This window comes from Arabidopsis lyrata (genome assembly GCF_000004255.2).
Source record: "Arabidopsis lyrata subsp. lyrata unplaced genomic scaffold ARALYscaffold_6, whole genome shotgun sequence".
In the NCBI taxonomy this organism is placed as follows: domain Eukaryota; kingdom Viridiplantae; phylum Streptophyta; class Magnoliopsida; order Brassicales; family Brassicaceae; genus Arabidopsis; species Arabidopsis lyrata.
Genome location: NW_003302550.1, coordinates 2077758 through 2098242, shown reverse-complemented (window position 1 = coordinate 2098242; position 20485 = coordinate 2077758). Strand labels below are relative to the sequence as shown.

At 38.3% G+C, this 20485-nt stretch overlaps 4 protein-coding genes across 5 annotated transcripts; 3 read left to right on the top strand and 1 right to left on the bottom strand.

The window, feature by feature from the left end:
- The first annotated feature begins 1697 nt into the window (after nucleotides 1-1697).
- Nucleotides 1698-5722, top strand: LOC9309287 (cytochrome P450 90A1). Its single transcript, XM_002873173.2, has 8 exons — nucleotides 1698-2297; nucleotides 2478-2627; nucleotides 2718-2966; nucleotides 4635-4721; nucleotides 4804-4882; nucleotides 4965-5071; nucleotides 5171-5301; nucleotides 5386-5722. The coding sequence occupies exons 1-8, from the start codon at nucleotides 1782-1784 to the stop codon at nucleotides 5483-5485; spliced, it is 1419 nt and encodes a 472-aa protein (XP_002873219.1). The 5' UTR covers nucleotides 1698-1781; the 3' UTR covers nucleotides 5486-5722.
- A 2218-nt stretch (nucleotides 5723-7940) lies between these two features.
- Nucleotides 7941-12651, bottom strand: LOC9309286 (nuclear pore complex protein NUP88). 2 transcript variants are annotated; one of them, XM_021020268.1, is made up of 10 exons: nucleotides 12251-12651; nucleotides 11476-11627; nucleotides 11237-11359; nucleotides 10840-10984; nucleotides 10656-10717; nucleotides 10001-10217; nucleotides 9552-9744; nucleotides 8821-9476; nucleotides 8483-8732; nucleotides 7941-8387 (listed from the first exon to the last, which is right to left on the bottom strand). In XM_021020268.1, exons 1-10 carry the CDS (start codon nucleotides 12536-12538, stop codon nucleotides 8116-8118), a joined length of 2358 nt encoding a protein of 785 aa, XP_020875927.1. In that variant the 5' UTR covers nucleotides 12539-12651; the 3' UTR covers nucleotides 7941-8115. The 2 variants fall into 2 exon arrangements, with proteins under 2 accessions (XP_020875927.1, XP_002871176.1); XM_002871130.2 differs by having other exon boundaries at nucleotides 8821-9744.
- An 83-nt stretch (nucleotides 12652-12734) lies between these two features.
- Nucleotides 12735-15485, top strand: LOC9309285 (signal recognition particle receptor subunit beta). The gene is made up of 7 exons (XM_021020365.1): nucleotides 12735-12856; nucleotides 13605-13790; nucleotides 14145-14227; nucleotides 14372-14458; nucleotides 14563-14711; nucleotides 14832-14963; nucleotides 15060-15485. Exons 2-7 carry the CDS (start codon nucleotides 13649-13651, stop codon nucleotides 15247-15249), a joined length of 783 nt encoding a protein of 260 aa, XP_020876024.1. The 5' UTR covers nucleotides 12735-12856; nucleotides 13605-13648; the 3' UTR covers nucleotides 15250-15485.
- A 131-nt stretch (nucleotides 15486-15616) lies between these two features.
- Nucleotides 15617-20376, top strand: LOC9307246 (NF-X1-type zinc finger protein NFXL2). Its single transcript, XM_021020267.1, has 13 exons — nucleotides 15617-16858; nucleotides 16947-17060; nucleotides 17144-17199; nucleotides 17342-17408; nucleotides 17826-17918; nucleotides 18014-18099; nucleotides 18202-18364; nucleotides 18495-18662; nucleotides 18887-19077; nucleotides 19243-19324; nucleotides 19453-19659; nucleotides 19745-19834; nucleotides 19934-20376. Exons 1-13 carry the CDS (start codon nucleotides 15686-15688, stop codon nucleotides 20093-20095), a joined length of 2652 nt encoding a protein of 883 aa, XP_020875926.1. The 5' UTR covers nucleotides 15617-15685; the 3' UTR covers nucleotides 20096-20376.
- Nucleotides 20377-20485: the final 109 nt, after the last annotated feature.

Genomic DNA, 20485 nt, shown 5'->3' with positions numbered 1-20485 from the left:
GGTCCTCCCACACTGTAATCCAATCACCCAGGTTATAGTTTCGACTTTCGAGTCAAGTTTGGTGTAGAAAGATGTTTTGATAAATATATATATATAACCATTGACCGTCGTTAGAAACTAATAATAAAAATCATTAGTTTCTTTGAAAATATTTTTTTCTTATTATTATTTTAGATAATTTTGATGAAAGAATCTCTAAAACATATATTTTGAAAACTTATCTGCATGCGCAATCTTATTTTTAAAAATTAGTGATAATCTAAAAATTTCACCCCTCGTATATCATTTCTTTTGGAGAGGAGGGTGAAACAGTAGCAAACTCCCAAAATATTCTTAGATTCCCGCAATAAGTAAAGTCTCAATTTGGGCAAATGCATATTAGAAAAACAATTCGAAACGCAAATCAGTAGAGAAGAACAACTCAAATTCCTATCCTCCACTTTTACTCTTGTAGAGTTTTGTTTGTTTGATCCCTTGTCCATCAAAACTAATGACTTTTCTAATCTAATACAACTAAATTTAAAAGACCGAAATCAGAAACTACAAATTCTTATAGAGAGGTGCTTGGATGTGTAAGATCTACAACCAAACAAAAATATGGGCCAAGATATAGACTGAAAAATCAACAAGAATCCAAACAAAATGTAATTATGGAACCAAATTTCTGACCTATGATTCATCAATTCCTCCATTCCTTTACAATAGTATTCAATAAGAATTTTCTATTAAAATCTATTTAATATATTTATATAATTCACTAACAATAAAATATTCACTTGGTCATGTTAAATATTTCTTTTTGCCCATGTGAATATTTGTTAATATTCATGAGAAATATATTTTGTGATAACCTTCTAAACTCTTTAAGAAAAAAAAGAAAAAAACTTCTATACTCTTACAAATGATTTTTCTGATAACTTAAATAGGACGGGTATTTTACTATTTTACATTTACAATTGGTTCGAACGATCCAATTCAAGCAGCTAAGAGTGGGAAATTAAACTAAGAACCAAACCTATAATCAATTTAATAGATTAAAATTGGTTCGATTTCTTTTCACTTAAGACTTATGAGTCTTTCGAAGTCACCTAAGTTCAGTTACAATAAAATTATATCATGACGAAATCAGAAGTTAAAGGTGAATAAAAAAAAAAAACATTTTCTCTGCAACCAAATACGAAAACAAACTAAACCACAAAACACTCTTGGTTCAAAAAACAAACATGCAATAAAAGGAATAAAATACAAGAATTACTTTTTACCAACAAATGGTATACACTATACAGCAAGAATTCTACATATAGTTAGAAGATTCCATGTGCATAATAGTTAATAATATACAATATTTAGACAATAAAAAACTTAATCTATATTTACTATACTTAATTTCTTACAAGCCAAATATATTTAAATGAATTATATAGAAAAAATATACCTCGTAAGGCACTAAATCCTTAAATTTATAGAATTTTGTTGTCTTAAAAATTTGAAAATCTCTGTGTTAGAGAGGTTTGCCGAACAAAATTTAGAAAAGAATCGAAAAAAATATTTATCCTTATTTCAACAATTCATATATGAAGAAATTATTCAATGCTTACTATTTTAGAAAATTATTATTTAGAAAAAAAGAAAAGAAAAGAAGAAGAATGCAAAAGAGTATAATGATGAAAGGTCCTACTTTATGCAGAAACCCCCCGTGTGCCCACTCTCCTCTTCTCCATTAATACTCTCTCTTCCCTCATCCTCTCTTCTTCTCTCATCTTCATCATCAATCTTCTTCAATGGCCTTCACCGCCTTTCTCCTCCTCCTCTCTTCCATCGCCGCCGGTTTCCTCCTCCTCCTCCGCCGTACACGTTACCGTCGGATGGGTCTTCCTCCGGGAAGTCTCGGCCTTCCTCTTATAGGAGAAACTTTTCAGCTGATCGGAGCTTACAAAACAGAGAACCCTGAGCCTTTCATCGACGAGAGGGTGGCCCGGTACGGTTCGGTTTTCATGACGCATCTTTTTGGTGAACCGACGGTTTTCTCAGCTGACCCGGAGACGAACCGGTTTGTTCTTCAGAACGAAGGGAAGCTTTTTGAGTGTTCTTATCCTGCTTCCATTTGTAATCTTTTGGGGAAACACTCTTTGCTTCTTATGAAAGGTTCTTTGCATAAACGTATGCACTCTCTTACCATGAGCTTCGCTAATTCTTCAATCATCAAAGACCATCTCATGCTTGATATTGACCGGTTAGTCCGGTTTAATCTTGATTCTTGGTCTTCTCGGGTTCTCCTCATGGAAGAAGCCAAAAAGGTAACTAAAAACATTATATTATTATTAAAGTTTTCACACTAACTATCTTTTTATTACAAAATAATGTAATAACCGGGCCGAGTTCGTGACTCAGTGAGTCAGACCGAGTCACCGCATGCATAGATATGTATGTGTAATGATGAATTGATGCTTGATGATTGATGATTAATGATGATGCAGATAACGTTTGAGCTAACGGTGAAGCAGTTGATGAGCTTTGATCCAGGGGAATGGAGTGAGAGTTTAAGGAAAGAGTATCTTCTTGTCATCGAAGGCTTCTTCTCTCTTCCTCTCCCTCTCTTCTCCACCACTTACCGCAAAGCCATCCAAGTATTTTTTTTTTTTCATTTCATTTAATATTTTTTCTTACTTCAATCATATTTTAGACTATATATTCTAATATACATGTGTGTGTTTTAGGCGCGGAGGAAGGTGGCTGAGGCGTTGACGGTGGTGGTGATGAAGAGGAGGGACGAGGAGGAAGAAGGAGCGGAGAGGAAAAAAGATATGCTTGCGGCGTTGCTTGCGGCGGATGATGGATTTTCCGATGAAGAGATTGTTGATTTCTTGGTGGCTTTACTCGTCGCCGGTTATGAAACAACCTCCACTATCATGACTCTCGCCGTTAAATTTCTCACCGAGACTCCTTTAGCTCTTGCTCAACTCAAGGTAATTTTTCTATTTATATACATGGTTCGTATTTATTTAATAAAGAAAAAATTTTAGAGAAAATTCGATATTAGAATCGAATTTTGATTTAACTATTTTTTATAAGAGTATACATAGCGAATCAGAAACACGACACGTATAAATGAAAATTTAGGTGTTATGTGGTTGGTTTGATTGCGAATCAACAAGATTTTGTGTTTTGGAAAAGATATTAAAAAAATTAAGATTCGATCTATTCAGTGTTCACTACATTGCATCTGCATGCAAACCAATCTTTTAAGGACCACCACCGGCGCATGTTTAATTTTACTCTGCTCTTGCTTTATTTGGGGTTTAGGGTACCAAAACAAAAATGGTTTGGTTTCTTTATTTAAGAAACTAATTAAATTTCATTTCTGTACTTTCAAAAAATTAACAAAAAGAGTGAAACAAATGGATTAGAACACGTTGATGTGTTGTTATCAACTAATATAAACTTTTTCTTGTGGGGACTATAGTTCTGATTTAAGCTTATTTCATTTTCTTAAGTAACTAAGAGATGGGGAGAAGTAGTTGGGGAAAAAATAAAATTTAAGGTGAAAGAAAGAAATGGGACAGAGACAAAAATGGAAGCATAATGATATGTGCATGTTGGCCTCTAAATTTCTCCCATCATTTACGTTTCACACGGGTGTCTAGATTTTTTGCACTTAATAAAAATTAAATATATTACTGTTATTATTTTTCCATTCTTTTTAAGATAAAAAAGACACATACACACACACATCAATGAAACGGCTTAGGTCTCCAATGAACTACTAGTTCACATAGCAAGTTAGCAACAGTACAATCTAGTCGGTTGATAATAATAATTGATTATAGAAAGAAAAAAAAAATGACTTTTTGTCTTTGTTTCAAAAATAGCCTTCAATCTTGGTTAATTAATGGTTAGGTAATGAAGAAAGTTAAAATACGCAACATTAGGCGAGTAAGATTTCAATTATTTGAGTGTCATATGGTAGTCATTATAGTTTTCTCTTCTATCAATTTCATAATCTAGATTAAGCATATTATTGAGTGGGTCTGAACTATTTGAAGGTGAAAACTGAAAAGTGTAAAAAGAAACAAACAAAATAAAAACAGGCAGAAGGTTGGTTACTAAATTACCGTAAAAGTGAAAGTAGTCATTTTCGAACCTAGACAACATCATCACCTCTGTTTTAGATTTTTATTTTAATTAGAAAATGTAAAATGTTGTTTGAAATAAGGAGTTACAGTCTCAAAGATTTGACTAATTTGTCTCCTGAACCGCATGCATAATCACACTTTTACCAAACCTCATCTTCTTCTTTATTTTGTTTGTTTGCCAACAACTTCATCTTTTTTTTTTTTATCTTACTTGTCCGAATATCCCCCAATAAATCTCTCTTTACATTAAAGATAAAAGTATTAACATAAATACGTTTGTGCTATGTGCGACCAACAAGCTCTTATCCATTGGTTCTTAATATTTTGATTATTTGTTGATGTCACTAGTTTTGTTCCCAGGATGGTACTATACTCATTAGTGCGTCGTTCCTTACTTCGAATATAACCAACCGGTCCAAAAACGGCTGGACCGGTGACCTAATTAATTTTGCTTGTTTCTTTTATTTTGTTGATTTGTATTTGCTTGGTTGAATAAAACAGGAAGAGCATGAAAAGATTAGGGCAATGAAGAGTGATTCATATAGTCTTGAATGGAGTGATTACAAGTCAATGCCATTCACACAATGTGTAAGTTCTTAGAGTTCTTGTCTTATGCTACTTTCTAGTCATTTCTCATTAATTAGTATCTCATAAACCTATTTTGATTCAGGTGGTTAACGAGACGCTGCGAGTGGCTAACATCATCGGGGGTGTTTTCAGACGGGCAATGACGGATGTTGAGATCAAAGGTAAAAGAATCACACTTTTAAAATGAGTAAAAATAGTCAATTCCGTATCAAAAATTTACATTTTGAATACTGGAAAAAACAGGTTATAAGATTCCAAAAGGGTGGAAAGTATTCTCATCGTTTAGAGCGGTTCATTTAGACCCAAACCACTTCAAAGATGCTCGCACTTTCAACCCTTGGAGATGGCAGGTTTGTATTTTAAGCCCTTTCACGTTCTTGAACTTTGTTTGAGTGTATCTTTGCATTCTTGATTTTGAGTTATTGAACGATTGCAATTCTGTGGAACAGAGCAACTCGGTAACAACAAGCCCTTCTAATGTGTTCACACCGTTTGGTGGAGGGCCAAGGCTATGTCCCGGTTACGAGCTGGCTAGGGTTGCACTCTCTGTTTTCCTTCACCGCCTAGTGACTGGCTTCAGGTACACCTTCACATAGAAGATAGTAACTCTTTTTTTCCATTTCAAAATGCTAAAATACTGATTTGATCTTTGTTTTGTGAACAGTTGGGTTCCTGAAGAGCAAGACAAGCTGGTTTTCTTTCCAACTACAAGAACGCAGAAACGGTACCCGATCTTCGTGAAGCGCCGTGATGTTGCTACTTGAAGAAGAAGAGATCAGCTTATTTTATTTATAGAACAAACTACATTTTTCAGGATTAATTTCTTCTTTTTTTGCTCCTTTTTGGTCTAGTGTTTGACAATAAAAGTTATCATTACTCTAAAAAGCCTTAGCTTCTGTGTATATAAAAAAAAAACTTTTGTTTTACCTTATGCTTGCATAAATCTCTTCTGCTTCAATGCTTGACCTATTGGTCTTGAGAAGTCATAGATGATGATAATCTTGAGATTGTTGTAATTTGCTTCCTTTCCAGTTTCCACAACCTCACAAAGTAATTTCAATATTCATGATGGGTCACAATAAAAAGAGCAGAGAGATTGTGCACACGAAAAAAAACACTAGAACCGAAATTATAAGCACAAATAATAATAAAGGCCCATTGGAAAACCGGAACACGAGGTTAGTGTAAGTGCGGATGAGGTAAGATAAATTGCAGAAAGTAAACGAGACAAGAAATTTGTTAACGAGGTTCGGTTTTTCCTACTCCCCGGGACCAAGTCCAGATTCGATTTCACTAGAACAAGAAAGCAAATTACAACCAATTCGCAAACGCGTAAAACAAGCCCAACCCTCTTGATTTACTGCTCCCTTCTATAACGTGAAACCTTAAGGATAAATCTCTACCCTTAACTAAACTCTCCTGAGCCTAGATTTAATCAGGATAACCTAACCCTGAGCTAAACTCCCCCTGAGTCTAGACTTTAATTCTCCAAAGTTTCTCGAACGACCACCACACACGAATCGTCACACCAACGAACCCAATGGTCACCAAAACTCTCCAACGAGAACCTTCAACACCAACACACAAATAAGCTTGATCACACAAGCATTTAACCCGCGAAACTACGTCGCACACGATCACACACACAATCTCTCACATCGAATCTCCTTGGAATTTTTACTCTTGCAAATCCGCTTTCTCATAAGGTCACGTCCCCCTTATATAATAAACAGAAACTTGTACCTCAAGTTCTTCCAATCACACATAAGAGAAAGTTTCTAAATCCCATAAGGAAAAAGTTTTCCTTTTTGCCAATTTCCTTTTCACTTCAAGCAAACTTCCTCTTTGCTTACATGATTCTTTTTGTCTTCAAACAATGATTTTCCTTTTCTTTGACTTAACAAACGCTCCAACATCCAAGTACTCGAGCTCCTCATCAGCAGTTATGCATCTCATCTTCCTGAATCACATCTTGTACTACTTTCTGTACTACTTCAACGACTAGTACAGAACACCAAAATAACTGCATCTTCAGTTAGTTGATAAATGCTAGCCTAGGGCTCATTTCTTCGTTTACTTACTTTCCAAGCTATATTAGACCGTCTAATATAGCTTGGAATGTAAGTAAATGCGGTCTGGTTTGCCTGATGCTCCAGCTACTGATGGTGCACAACCCGATCCCCATCCTCTGTTTAGTGATCCTCCTGGAGAAAATCGCTATTATCCATTTACATATCCTAAAGGGATCACGCGCAAGCAGCTTGGTATCATTAAGCTCACAGCACAGTTTATGGTGCGTTCTGAGATGAATTTCTGGGAGGATTTGATGAAGATTGTGATTATGAACTCTCAGCCTGAGTTTGATTTTCTCAAGTCAGCTGATACTTACGGTCTTTTCCATCGGCTTGTTTGTGCGTATTCGAGAGTATTAATGCCTTGCTCAGAGCTGAGTAAGCCTGATGCTTCTACAGAGATAGTTGTTGATGGTTTTTTCAATCTTCTTGGTGGGGAAAAGAAGGATTTGCATGCTTTTGTTGGTGCTCTTGACTATTTTGCTAACAGGGAGGATGAAGAGTTGTTACCACATGAACACCCTGGTATGCCTTTGCCGCCTCCACCACTGGGACTTCAAGTTCCTGGACCGTATTGTCAGATGCCAATGCCTGGAAATGTCTCCTTCTCCACCACTGCCTCTACCTGAGGAACCAGAGACAATGAGACAAATAGGAGGCAGCACTTGTTCCAGAAGGAGAGACTAGCAGATTTTATTTGTAGAACAACAGCATTTTTAGGATTAATTTCTTCTTTTTTTTTGCTCCTTTTGGGTCTAGCTTGTTTGACAATAAAAGTTATCATTACTTTATAGCTTCTGTGTATATAAAATAAAAACATTTGTTTACATAAGTAGATTGACCTACTAAGTATTTTTTTTCAGATTAGAGCCTGGTCTTGAAAAGTCATAGATAGACTATCTCATAGTCGCATATTCAGTTCATAAAGAGACTGTGGGAGATAATTAGTTCAAAAAACAAGCATCAATCCTCAAGTTGAAGAAGAGACCAGCAGATTTTGTTTATAGAACAAACAGGACTAATTTCTTCTTTTTGATCCTTTCGGGTTTAGTGTTTGCATAAATCTCTTCTGCTTCAATGGTTCAAACATGAGTAGCTTGACCTCTCTTTGTTGTCTTATGAGTTTATACTATAAACTTTATAGGAATAGTTTGCAGAAAATGACCATTTATAGAGACAAATTAAAGTAATACCGTAGTTTGCTTAACAGACAAAACTTACAAGGAGAGAGTTAGAAAATTTAGTGCAGCAACTATATTCAAATTTGAACAGAACCTCTAGTCAGTCCAGGAAATGATAATTGCGTCCCAGTGATACAGTGACTACATGAAACTGCTTTCTTGCGACTTCAGCGCAGATTCCACGATCTTGACTTTCTTGGAGTTATCGCTGTTCATCAGGGATAGTTTGGCGAGTGTGGACTGAAGCTGTGACATTTGCGTATCTTGAATTAAGTTTTTCCTTGAATATTGCTTTTTCTGAGTAGCTGCAACTACTGTGCCCTTGGGAGATTTTTGAGCTGACTTTTTCACTCTTGCTCTCAGTGTTTCAATGGATGATTGAAGCGCATCCACCTCAACTCCCGCATATTGATCTGCAATTTTTCATTTATAAACGAAAGGAAAAGATGATGAAATGGGTTTCGGTATTATCACTGGAGGACAAAATTTATGGGGGATATTGATTTACCGAGCTCCGACTTAAAATCCAGTTCTGCTCTCGTCAGAGGTTTCTTGTGTGTACCAGGCAAGCTACGGAGACGTTGCAAGCGTTGCTCAAGAGAATCATGTCTTTGAATTGCTTTGTCAATCCTTTTCTCCAGAAACGATTGGTTCTTGTCAACTTTTGATATTTTCTCATTTGCCTCAGCAAGCCGCTGGTGTTGGTCATCGATTATTCTCTTCAGGTTAGGAGCATGATGCTGCAGCTCAAAGTAGACCTGCCAAAAACACAACGAGATCTCATTCGTAATCGTGTAGAAAACACAGTGACGCTTTTGTCTTGGGTTTACATTACTTCTTTCTCACCTTGTGGGCATATTCGATGTAGTTTTCATGGAAAAGCTTGACATAGTCAAGCAGAATTGATCGGCCTTCTACAGAATTGGCTGGAGTTGAACGCTGGGTAGGTAAAGCATGGGGAACAATTCTAATTTTGGGACCTGCAAGGAGCTCCTTGCTTATGATGCACGAGTTATCTTGCTCTTTTTTCTCTATTTCGCTTGAAGATACTGTCTTATCTGTACCGACATGAATTGGAAGCAACAGATCCCAGGTTTTCATCTCTGCCACAATGCATTCTCCTGAGGATAAGACTGCAATGATCCATGCATACCCAAACGAATCCGACAGAGGCACAAAACCCAACAGAGGAGATACAGCGGATTCTTCTTGGCATGTACTTAGGACAGTGTGAACAGATGGCGTTTTGAGAGCTTCATCTTTTCCAGTGGCCTGACTTGTGAAGGGAAGAGAGTGTAAGACTGTTGAATCAATGCCACCGTCGTGGAGGGAGTATATTCGTTCTGGCAAAAGAGAATCAGCAAACAAGGTAACAAGAGAGCCACCTTCACGCCGTGTGGGAAGAGCCAAATCAACCATTGCAAGTCTTAACAGTGGCGGCGGATGCCCCAACCAAACAGTGTGATCGAGCGGCAGGTTTGAAGTTGCAACTGTAAGCTCACCTATGTTTGACTCACAAATCATTGCAACTCCTTGTATTTTGTTGTGGGAATTCATGCGAAGACGAGATGAGTTACCAGATATCCAAACAGGCTGGATTTCATCAACCAGAGCATCGACCTGTAATTGTCCAGCACTCCAGGCAGTTACCAGGATCGAATCTTTGCTGACAAGATTATATAATAGACTCACTGCCCGCCCTTTACATTCTGCCTCCCGAACAGCGAAATCTTCATCTCCGTCACCATTAGATGCTTTATATAAAGGGCCCTGTGCACAGGGAAAACAAGAGATTAGCATTCCAAGGCAAGCAGTAGACAAACAAAGAACACTTAGGGAACATGTGGATAGGTGTCATCTTTTTTGCCCGATCTGTGTTCCATATCAAGTTAAGGAGGGTATAAATCTTTGATGAAGACCACTGGATTATAAACCACAAATCTAGAACATTGGTGAAACAACTAAAATCTACGAGGAGCACTTCAAAAATCTCACGTAACAAACCCAAAAGATAAGGAATCCATACCTGTAAAGCTAATGATGCATCAAGCAAAGCATAAGGATGAGCTTTCACGACCAATATATTTTCACCTCTAGTTCCTTGTTCAGTCAAATCTGGAAATGTAGCTTCCAACCATTCAATTGCCAGACTGGAGTTGCTCACTGCAATCGAATTGGATGACTTAACCCCATACATATTAGCATCGTGGTAAATCTCCATTATCGATTCCCATTTGTAAACACTGTAGCAATATACATTCAAAGTATCTCAGTCAACCTCCAGGTCCGTTAAAAGACGAAACATCAAAAAGTACTAAAACATCTTCCATGACTTATTAAAGTTTGACATAAGGATGATATTCCGTGGAAGGAATGCATCTGTATACAAGGCGTCACCGCGTCAGCATGAATAAACTATTTGATATATCAAAGGAATCATGGGACCCAGCTGATTTTACCCCTGAAAAGCTTCAAATGAGCTAGCGAGCCTAGATTTGTGATCTAAAACAGCTTAATGAGAACCATTCATATCTTGTTCAAGAAACCAGAAAACCAAAACGAAACTAAATGTTGAACAATCTTCGAAATTTAGCATAGCAGGTACAACTTCAAGTGAATAGAAACTTATTAAAAAACTGCCAGAGAGGAACGAAAAGGAGAAAGAACCATCATCTGCCTACCTTCCAAATGGCACAACTGGGCACAGGATATAAATTGAACCATCAGTGAATAATATAAAGACCTGCACCATTGAAAGATTCTGTCAAGACCTAAACATGTAATCCTCAAGGCTCTATTTGACAGGACAACTAAACAAAATAGTAATCAGTTATCAAACAGGTGGAGCAAGAATTCTGAACTTACAGTAAATCTATCCCACAGATGCTCTCCTCCAAAACTGAAATCAGCAGGATAAATTGATGAAGCTGTTCTAGAGCTTCCTGGCTCACCGGGCTGCAGATAATATTCTTGCTCTGGTAGCTCAGCATCGTAAGACAAATCGAAAAGCCTAGCAAAAAGTGTAGCATGCAATAACTTTTAGTAAGCCAAGAAGCTCTTAAAACAGGATTAACTGGAACTCCTTATAATGAGACACTGAACCAGATGGTAACATAGTATGTCATTGCATGCCAGAAGTTAAAACTCTACAACCTTTGTTACTCAATTTCGTATATAATTTCTCTAACATCTTTCCAAAATGATATTCATCAATATTTTGACATGTACATCCACCTTCATTCTCAACCAAAACGATTGTTACCTGAAAACTGCATCCGAGGATAGAATTCCCAAATGGGTGTCACTATCAGGGTGCCACGATGCTTGTAGCAAGTTTATGGCACTATCACCACTAGTATAGATTTCTGAACCAATAGAAACTACCCTGCAACCCATAGATTATGAAGTGATAACGTATAAGCAGAAGGCCATTAATTTAAGCCAGGTAACATCATAATCATGAATATAGATGCATCTTATTAGGGAAATTTTAAAAACTACCTGCAAATGACATTATCTTCTACCACAGAAGCACGTCCAAATAGGTACATCACACATATTCCATCTGAGCCGGCAAGAAGTACAGCTGATCCAGACTTATTGATGGAGATTTTGCTAACAGAAATTGTCATCTGAAGGTCTGGTTGCATCACCTAAATATCATTTTTATTAAAACTTAGTCAATCACGAAAGTAGTAGAACCTTGGACATTCCTTACCAGCCATGTACAAGTCCATCAGACCAAACAATCACATTATTTCTTGATCATTGTTCTCCAGCAGCTCCAACCAATCAAACTTAGAAGACACAACTAAAACAACTATTTCAAATCCTTACAATTAGAAGGATAGTTAACACCTATAGCTATCGATCCACAAGCTTCTAATTCAAACAATCATCATCTTATTGCATACCATCAAAAAAAGACACTTTCACACATTAATACAGTCTCTCTATCCAGACAAAACAATCACATTTTATCATTCATAATAATATCCTTACATGATATAACAAGACACCTAAAATTCATCTATGTAGCAGACCACAGAGGAAAACTATAGGTTTTTGAAACTAATACATAAGCAAGTAGAAAAGATCTTCCTCTCATCCATCAGTAAGAAATCTAATTTCTCAAACTCTTCCTAAACCTAATTACTTAAAGTCAGTAAAATGTCAGCAACAATCGCACTAAAAAATCCGTTTCCACGATAAATCTTGTTTTCAATATAAATTCTCGCCGACTTAGCGGTGAAAACAGAAAGAGAGAGTAAGTGACCTTGGACGGGACTGCGGCGAGGACGGAGGATGGTTCAGGTTCACCCAAGCGCAGAGAGAATCGATGTAGAAGATATCGTCTAGAATCCCAGTAGTATAGTCGCGAGTCTCCGTCCCAAGCCATGAAATTCCTCGGAAACCGCTGCGACGGGGTGGGTTCATCTTGGGAGGAAGGAAGAGAAGCGAAAACCGGGTGGCTCTGGAGAGGAACCCACCGAACCGGCTCTTTAGGCGTCGGAGATCGCCGTGAATCTGGCGTATCCTCTGGCTCCTGGAAGTTAAATCTCATACTTTCTCTCTTTCACTCAAGTGTATCTGTGTTCGTCGGCCGGCGATGCAGAAGAGCGGGAAGAGAACGGAGAGAAAAGCAATGGAGCAGAGATACAGTTAAACGACGCCGCCGTAATTAATAATGGGCTTTTGTTCGGCCCATTAAATTTCTTTTGAAATAAATTGTGCTGTCTAATAAATAAAAAAAACTGAAATGAAGGACTTGTTTTAAATATATAATATATATAAAAATTGAATCTGAACCCTAAATCATCGTCGCCGTGTTCCTCTCCGCTTCCACCGTCGTTGTATTTGTCTTCCGCCTCCTCTCCCATCGGTGCGTTTCTGTCTCCTCTACCTAATTGATTCATTTATCCTTGGGTAACTTTACATCTGTGAATTTCTTAGCTCTCGTTTCTCTAAACTCATTATCTGGTAAATTTTAGAGGAATCTGTTTGTATTTTTTACATCAATGTAGGATTAGCATTTTTCTTTCGTAACTTGGGATGATGTTTAATGGGTCTACGGGTTGGATTGATCTGGTAAAACTGGTTTTAAATTGGGACAACCAATTGTGTTCCTTGTTCACAAGATGTGAGAATGATGATTATGGTCATTGTGCTGGGTTTATAACATAGGTCAAGAATGAACAAGATATGTGAGAACCCAGTATCTGTATAATGTTTGCAAATAGAAAGTTTCGATTTCAATTTTTTTTCTCGGGAAGCAGTTTTAAAGTCCCATGCATGTTGTTTTTTGGTGGAGAACAGAGTTTTATAGTTCACTCCTGTTGATTTTGTGATATGTCCAAGGTTTTTCTTGTCGAGTAGTAGGTGTGGCTGTTCCGCATTCTGAGGCTTGTTCTTGAGTAAAATTGATCTTTTAGTCTATTGATATATAGACGTCTGATGCTTTTAGCTTGATTCTAGTTTGGTATAACAAGATTAAAATTTTTACATAGATCACCTACGTGAGATGTGTCTGGTTTGATTTAAATTATATTATCTGCTTCTTATATATTTTGTGTAATAATTATAGTTATTTTTTTATGTCTTCGAAGAATGAATTATATCTCTGGATGCAGGTTTTAAACAGCTTGGCAGAAGAAGTGAAACTTGAGAGAAAGAAATGGAGAACTTGGAAGATCTGAAAATTCTGGCTGAGCAGTGGTCGCATCAAGGAATTGAATATCTTCAGAAGATACCACCGACTCAGCTGTATGCCGCTATTGGTGTTCTGTTGTTTACAACCATCTTGCTCTTCCTATCCAGTATGTATTAGACACCACTTCATTGTTTCTTAATCTTTCCTAATAAAATTGCTAAATTTGGTGGTATATCCTTTGCCATTGATAAGGACATATAGCCTGTTCTTCTAAATGTCTTCAATAGTTTTTCTTCTGCCTGCTATTGTTTACAATTGAAGAGGTTATTGTTCTCATGGTACCATTCTAGACTTGTAATTAAGCCAGAGTATCAGCTCGTTCGGTGTTAAATGGTTTGTATATTGGAATTAGAACTATGATTGCAATTTCTGAGGTCTATTCAATATTTCTCTTTGATTATACACATTAATAACTTTTGATCTTTCGTTGCTAAACTTGTTGTTCTTGTGGGGTCTGCAGTTCGCTTGGTCAGACGTACCAAATCCAACACTGTACTCCTTTCTGGGCTGAGTGGAAGTGGAAAGACTGTGCTCTTTTACCAAGTGAGTGTTTGGCTTGACGTCACCTTGTTTATGACTTTCCTCCAAATGTACTTTGTTTTTGAAACGTGCCACTATTGTCTGAGTCAGTGTGAGTGACTAGGTCATTGTTGGGGAGTTATAACATGATAATTGTTTGATTGGCAGCTCCGAGATGGATCGTCGCATCAGGGCACTGTAACATCAATGGAACCAAATGAAGGCACTTTTGTTCTTCACAGTGAAAACACAAAGGTAAAGAGTCTTGCTTTGTTCTACCGTAACAACAGGTGCAGTTGATTGTGATGGATGGACTAACACATTACTAAACCACGTCACGTGCTTGCTCTATGTGACAGAAAGGAAAAATCAAGCCTGTTCATCTTGTTGATGTTCCTGGGCACTCTCGGCTTCGACCCAAGCTAGAAGAATTCTTGCCCCAAGCAGCTGCGATTGTGTTCGTAGTGGATGCCTTGGAGTTCCTCCCAAACTGTCGTGCAGCTTCAGAGTAAATTTCAAACCCTCTCTCTTTCTTCCACACACACACACACTTTATGACACACATAAGAGACATGTTTGCACTCAATCTTGAAAAATGAGGCATTGCCATGGTTTTTTACGTTGATAGGTACCTATACGACATTTTGACCAATGCAAATGTTGTCAAGAAAAAGATTCCAGTCCTCCTTTGCTGTAACAAGACCGATAAACTCACTGCACACACCAAGGAGTTTATCCGGAAGCAGATGGAGAAAGAAATGTAAGATTTTCAGTTTTCTTGAAAAACTTTACTTATATATAAGCCAATCTTCCCGCATAAAAGCTAATCACCATTTGGTTAATGAGTTTTTTGCAGTGAGAAACTGAGGGCTTCAAGGAGTGCAGTCTCTACAGCTGATATAGCGAATGACTTCACCATTGGGATCGAGGGAGAAGTGTTCTCCTTCTCGCATTGCTCCAACAAAGTCACTGTCGCTGAGGCATCTGGACTTACCGGAGAAACCGTCCAGATCGAAGACTTCATCCGGGAATACATCAAGCCATGAGCTCCTACGTGCATTCATAGATTGAATCTACCACAAGGTTCTTATGCTTTGGTCTGTGACTTTGATTTGAGTTTAGAGATCCCTTTTGTATATGAGATCTTTGGATTTAGGGAGTTCAAAACTGAGTAGCTGTATTTTCGAGTTAGATAATTTGTTTTTAATCAGAATGATTCAAGGAAGTGTTAAATGACTTAATTTGCATGCAAAAAAATAAAATAAAATAGAGAATTTGATAAGCGATGCTTATCGTATCAATTACTTCGATACGATACGCGGGAAGCCTTCAGAGATAAGCTAGAAACTGTCTTAACTAAACCGGTAAATCCAAACTGAACCGGTACATTTGGTCATTACAATGCTCACGAGAACATCACGTGTCTTCTTCTTTCCCCCTAATTTCTGGACTTTGTCCTTAAGAAGGAGATGAAGAAGAAGAATGACTAACATGGCCGGAACCGCCACCACCGAGTTCCGGTGGAAATCACCGCAACAGCCTCCACCACCACAGCAACTCATTTCCGATTCAGATTCAGACTCCGGATCCGATTCAGATAATCATCAGCACCGTCACAATGATCTATCAAACTCTATCTTCAAAGCTTACCTCGATTGCCACTCATCTTCGTCTCCCTCCTCTATCGATCTCGCTAAGATCCAATCTTTTCTCGCCTCTTCTTCCTCCGGTGCTGTCTCGTGCCTCATTTGTCTCGAACGCATTAAACGAACCGATCCTACATGGTCCTGCACTTCCTTATGCTTCGCCGTCTTTCACCTTTTCTGCATTCAATCATGGGCTCGTCAGTGCTTAGATCTACAAGCCGCGCGTGCAGTCACGCGACCTTCTTCAAATCCGACAGAACCGGAAGCGGTCTGGAACTGTCCGAAATGTAGATCGTCGTATCAGAAATCGAAGATTCCAAGGCGGTATCTTTGTTATTGCGGCAAGGAAGAGGATCCTCCGGCGGATAATCCATGGATCTTGCCTCATTCTTGCGGCGAGGTCTGCGAGAGGCCGTTGAGCAACAATTGTGGTCACTATTGCTTGCTCTTGTGTCATCCTGGACCTTGTGCTTCTTGCCCCAAGCTAGTGAAGGCTAAATGCTTTTGTGGAGGTGTTGAAGATGTTCGTCGATGTGGACACAAGCAATTCTCTTGCGGAGACGTCTGCGAGAGAGTCCTGGATTGTGATATCCATAACTGTAGAGAGATTTGTCATGATGGCGAGTGTCCACCGTGCAGGGAGCGCGCTGTTTACAAGTGCTGTTGTGGTAAGGTGAAGGAGGAGAAGGATTGCTGTGAGAGAGTCTTTAGATGTGAGGCTTCTTGTGAGAATATGCTTAATTGTGGCAAACATGTATGCGAGAGAGGATGTCACTCGGGAGAATGTGGATTGTGTCCATATCAGGGGAAAAGGAGTTGTCCCTGTGGCAAGAGATTCTACCAAGGCTTGTCTTGTGATGTTGTGGCGCCTTTATGTGGTGGCACCTGTGATAAAGTTCTTGGTTGTGGCTACCATAGATGTCCAGAGAGGTGTCACCGCGGTCCATGCCTTGAGACTTGCAGGATTGTGGTTACTAAGTCCTGCAGATGCGGAGGAACAAAAAAACAGGTGAAAGAGAGCCTTTTTGATACTGAATGATACTTTATAGTCAAATCATATGTTAATGGAAAGATTTTGGGAACTTAATTTAGAGTAGGTTCCTTGCCATCAAGAGTTGGCGTGTGAGAGGAAATGCCAGAGAGTGAGAGATTGTGCACGTCATGCTTGTAGACGCCGGTGTTGTGATGGTGAATGTCCACCATGCTCAGAGGTATGCTGTGTCATTCATTCTTGTGTCAAGTATAGTACCATTGTTCACACTTGGCTTCTAATTTTATTGTTTGAATTTTTCAGATTTGTGGAAAAAAGCTCCGTTGCAGAAACCATAAATGCCAATCTCCTTGTCACCAGTATGTTTTGTAGTAGCTTGCTTTGGACTTTCTTTTTCCGTCTAGTTTTAGATTTGGGACGATATGACTGATAAACATTGTGTATCGCAAGATATCAACTCATACACGTAGAGTGACATTACTTGTTGTGTGTTCATTGCAGAGGTCCATGTGCTCCTTGTCCAATAATGGTAACAATATCATGTGCTTGTGGTGAGACACATTTTGAGGTGAGAATTAGGATTTGAACGTGAATATGGCTAGTTACTATCAAGTCGTGATATATAGTCTTGTTACTTTTATAGTTTTATTGTTATGGTGGATCTACAGAAAATTCTTAATTTTGGTTAGAAGCAATTTTGGTGGAAGCAGGAGATGTTACTGACAACTAACTAGCGAGACTATAAGCTTAAACTTACTAAAATCTCTTCGGGAAAAATGATCTTGAGGCCTTGTTTAGTCTAAGCCTGAGAACCATATCTGATGACTTTATGCCTATTGTTATAGATATTTTCTCTGCTTCTTCTTGTGTCCATAGGCTTTTAAATGTTTGATACTTTAAATATATTTTGTATCATTTGATAGAAAATCTGGTACTGTATGGTAAACCTGTATTAACAACGAGTTGGATGTTTTATGTTATTCAGGTACCCTGTGGCACTGAAACAAATCAGAAACCTCCTCGATGCCGTAAGTTATGTCATGTAACCCCATTGTGCAGGCATGGGCAAAACCAAAAGGTGAACAAGAATTAGAATAAGGCTTTTATAATTTTACTTTTGTGACTGATTCCATCTTTGAATTTCACGAAATTTATGTCATGTTTTTTATGCAGCCTCATAAATGCCACTATGGTGCTTGTCCTCCATGTCGACTCCTTTGTGATGAAGAATACCCATGTGGGCACAAGTGCAAACTAAGGTTTCTCATGCTGGTGCCTTTTTCATCCATTTTTCTTTCCTACTCTATCTGATCATTTCCCTTCTTATACACATTGGTTTTTGTGTGCTTCTTATGACACAGGTGTCATGGACCTAGACCTCCTCCTAACCGTGAATTTATACTTAAACCAACTAAAAAGATGTTGAATATTCAGGCTGAATCTACACCGGGTTCTCCCTGCCCTCGTTGTCCAGAGCTTGTCTGGAGGCCCTGTGTAGGCCACCACCTGGCAGCAGAGAGAATGGTGAGTCTCAATTCTCTTTTATATTAGTTATTTCTGATGCATGTCCAATATCTAACTTGTTAATTCCTATTTGTGGACTTTGAGATCTTCTTCCGACATTTGATATGTTTTTTTCTTTTCATTGGCTTAGATGGTTTGCTCTGACAGAACTCAATTTGCATGCGATAATTTATGTGGAAACCCTCTTCCATGTGGGAACCATTACTGTTCGTTTATCTGTCATGCCCTGGATATAAGAAGTTCATCATTGGATAAAAGAAGTGAGTCCTGTGAAAAGTGTGATCTCCGCTGTCAAAAGGTATCAGTTATCTTTTGTATCTCACCACTTACTCGATCATTTTTCCTTATGCTGTGGGTCTTGATTGCAGTTCGAATTCCAAATTGTCACAATGACTTGAAGCTTATATTTGTATTGTTTCCGATAGCTTCTAATAAACATATTTAACCCCATTAAGCTGTTAAAGGCTCTCTACTGAGTCGGTCAGTTAGTCAGACTTACTTATCTTTCATACTAATGTACAGGAGAGAACACCACGATGCCAACATCCATGTCCTCGAAGATGCCATCCCGGAGATTGTCCACCTTGCAAAACTCTAGTAAAGAGATCATGTCACTGTGGCGCGATGGTGCATGCATTCGAGTGCATATACTACAATACAATGTCGGAGAAGGACCAAATGAAGGTGCGCTCATGCCGTGGACCTTGTCACAGGTAACTAACACTCTGGTACTATTTTATTGTGTTTCATTTTTCAATTTGAACAACTGATGGTTCCCTTGTGGTAACTCACTTGTTCCCAAGCTTTATTTTTATTTTTTACTGAATAACATTATTAGAAAACCAAACTTTTGAAACTAGAGGATATTGCTGTTGCAGAAAATTGCCAAACTGTACCCATTTGTGTCCGGAGATATGTCATCCTGGGCAGTGTCCATTGCCAGAGAAGTGTGGGAAAAAGGTATTATTTCCAAGACTCCATGATGCAACTGCGTTGTAAAGATATCCGTCTGCTAGTTTATATCCATTTCGGATGTTGTCTCTGTTACAAGTGTGATCTTATGTGTCTCGATTTTTTTATTGATCAAGGTGGTTGTTCGTTGCAAGTGCCTAACCTTGAAGAAGGAATGGGTATGCCAAGATGTTCAAGCAGCTCATATGGCCACAGGTTCTGACCCTAAAGAAGTATCAAAGAACCAGTTCGGTGTTGGCCTCCTCCCTTGTGATTCCAACTGTAAGAGCAAACTACAGATGGCTGAATCGGTGTTAAAACAGCGCAATGTCAAAGAGACTGAGGTAAACAGAAACAAAAAAAGCTCTCAGAATTAATCTCACTCTTAAAGCAGCTATCACAAAACTTTTTTCTAATCAAATATCTTAGGAGAAGGAGGAGCCTAGCGGGAAAAATGCATCAAAGCGAAGGAAAAGGCGTGAACGGGGTCAGGACATTCAGGAGACCACAAGGCTGCAGGTAAGTCTTTTAAAAAAAAAATTCCGAGAAGACACATGTCTCATATGTCTTGTCTTCTACTTAAGACACCATCTGGTTTTTTTGGTTTATTCTCTGCAGAAACTTGCTGTCATCACAAAGAGGATAGTGATGGTCGTGATGTTAATGACAATGCTAGCTGCTGTTTCATACTATGGTTATAAGGGACTCTTGTGGCTTTCTGATTGGATGAATGAAGTCGAAGAACAAAGACAAAAGTCTAGAAGATACCCGCGAATATAACTGGTTTTGAGAGTTTTTCCTTCTCAAGCTTTTTTAGCCTGATACTGGGCAGTGACAACACAGTTAGCTTCGAGACATTTGGTCTTTCTTTTTGGTTTAGTCGATGATAGTCACCATATATATTTCATAGGGGAGATTAGAAAGATTATCAGTTTGTTTGTTTAATTGATTTGTGTTCTTGCTTTTAGCTTCCTTGATATTTCGAGACAGCAAAACAGCTTGGAAAAACTGTTGTACTTGTTCTTTCTTTTTCATGATATACATCTGTACAAAACTATCCATTTAGAATTTGTTTCTGTTTTAGAATATGTGATCTAGGGCCTCAAAAAGGATCTAAAAATGAGGAAATTGTGACAACCACCAAAGACCATGGAATAGGATAACAATCCT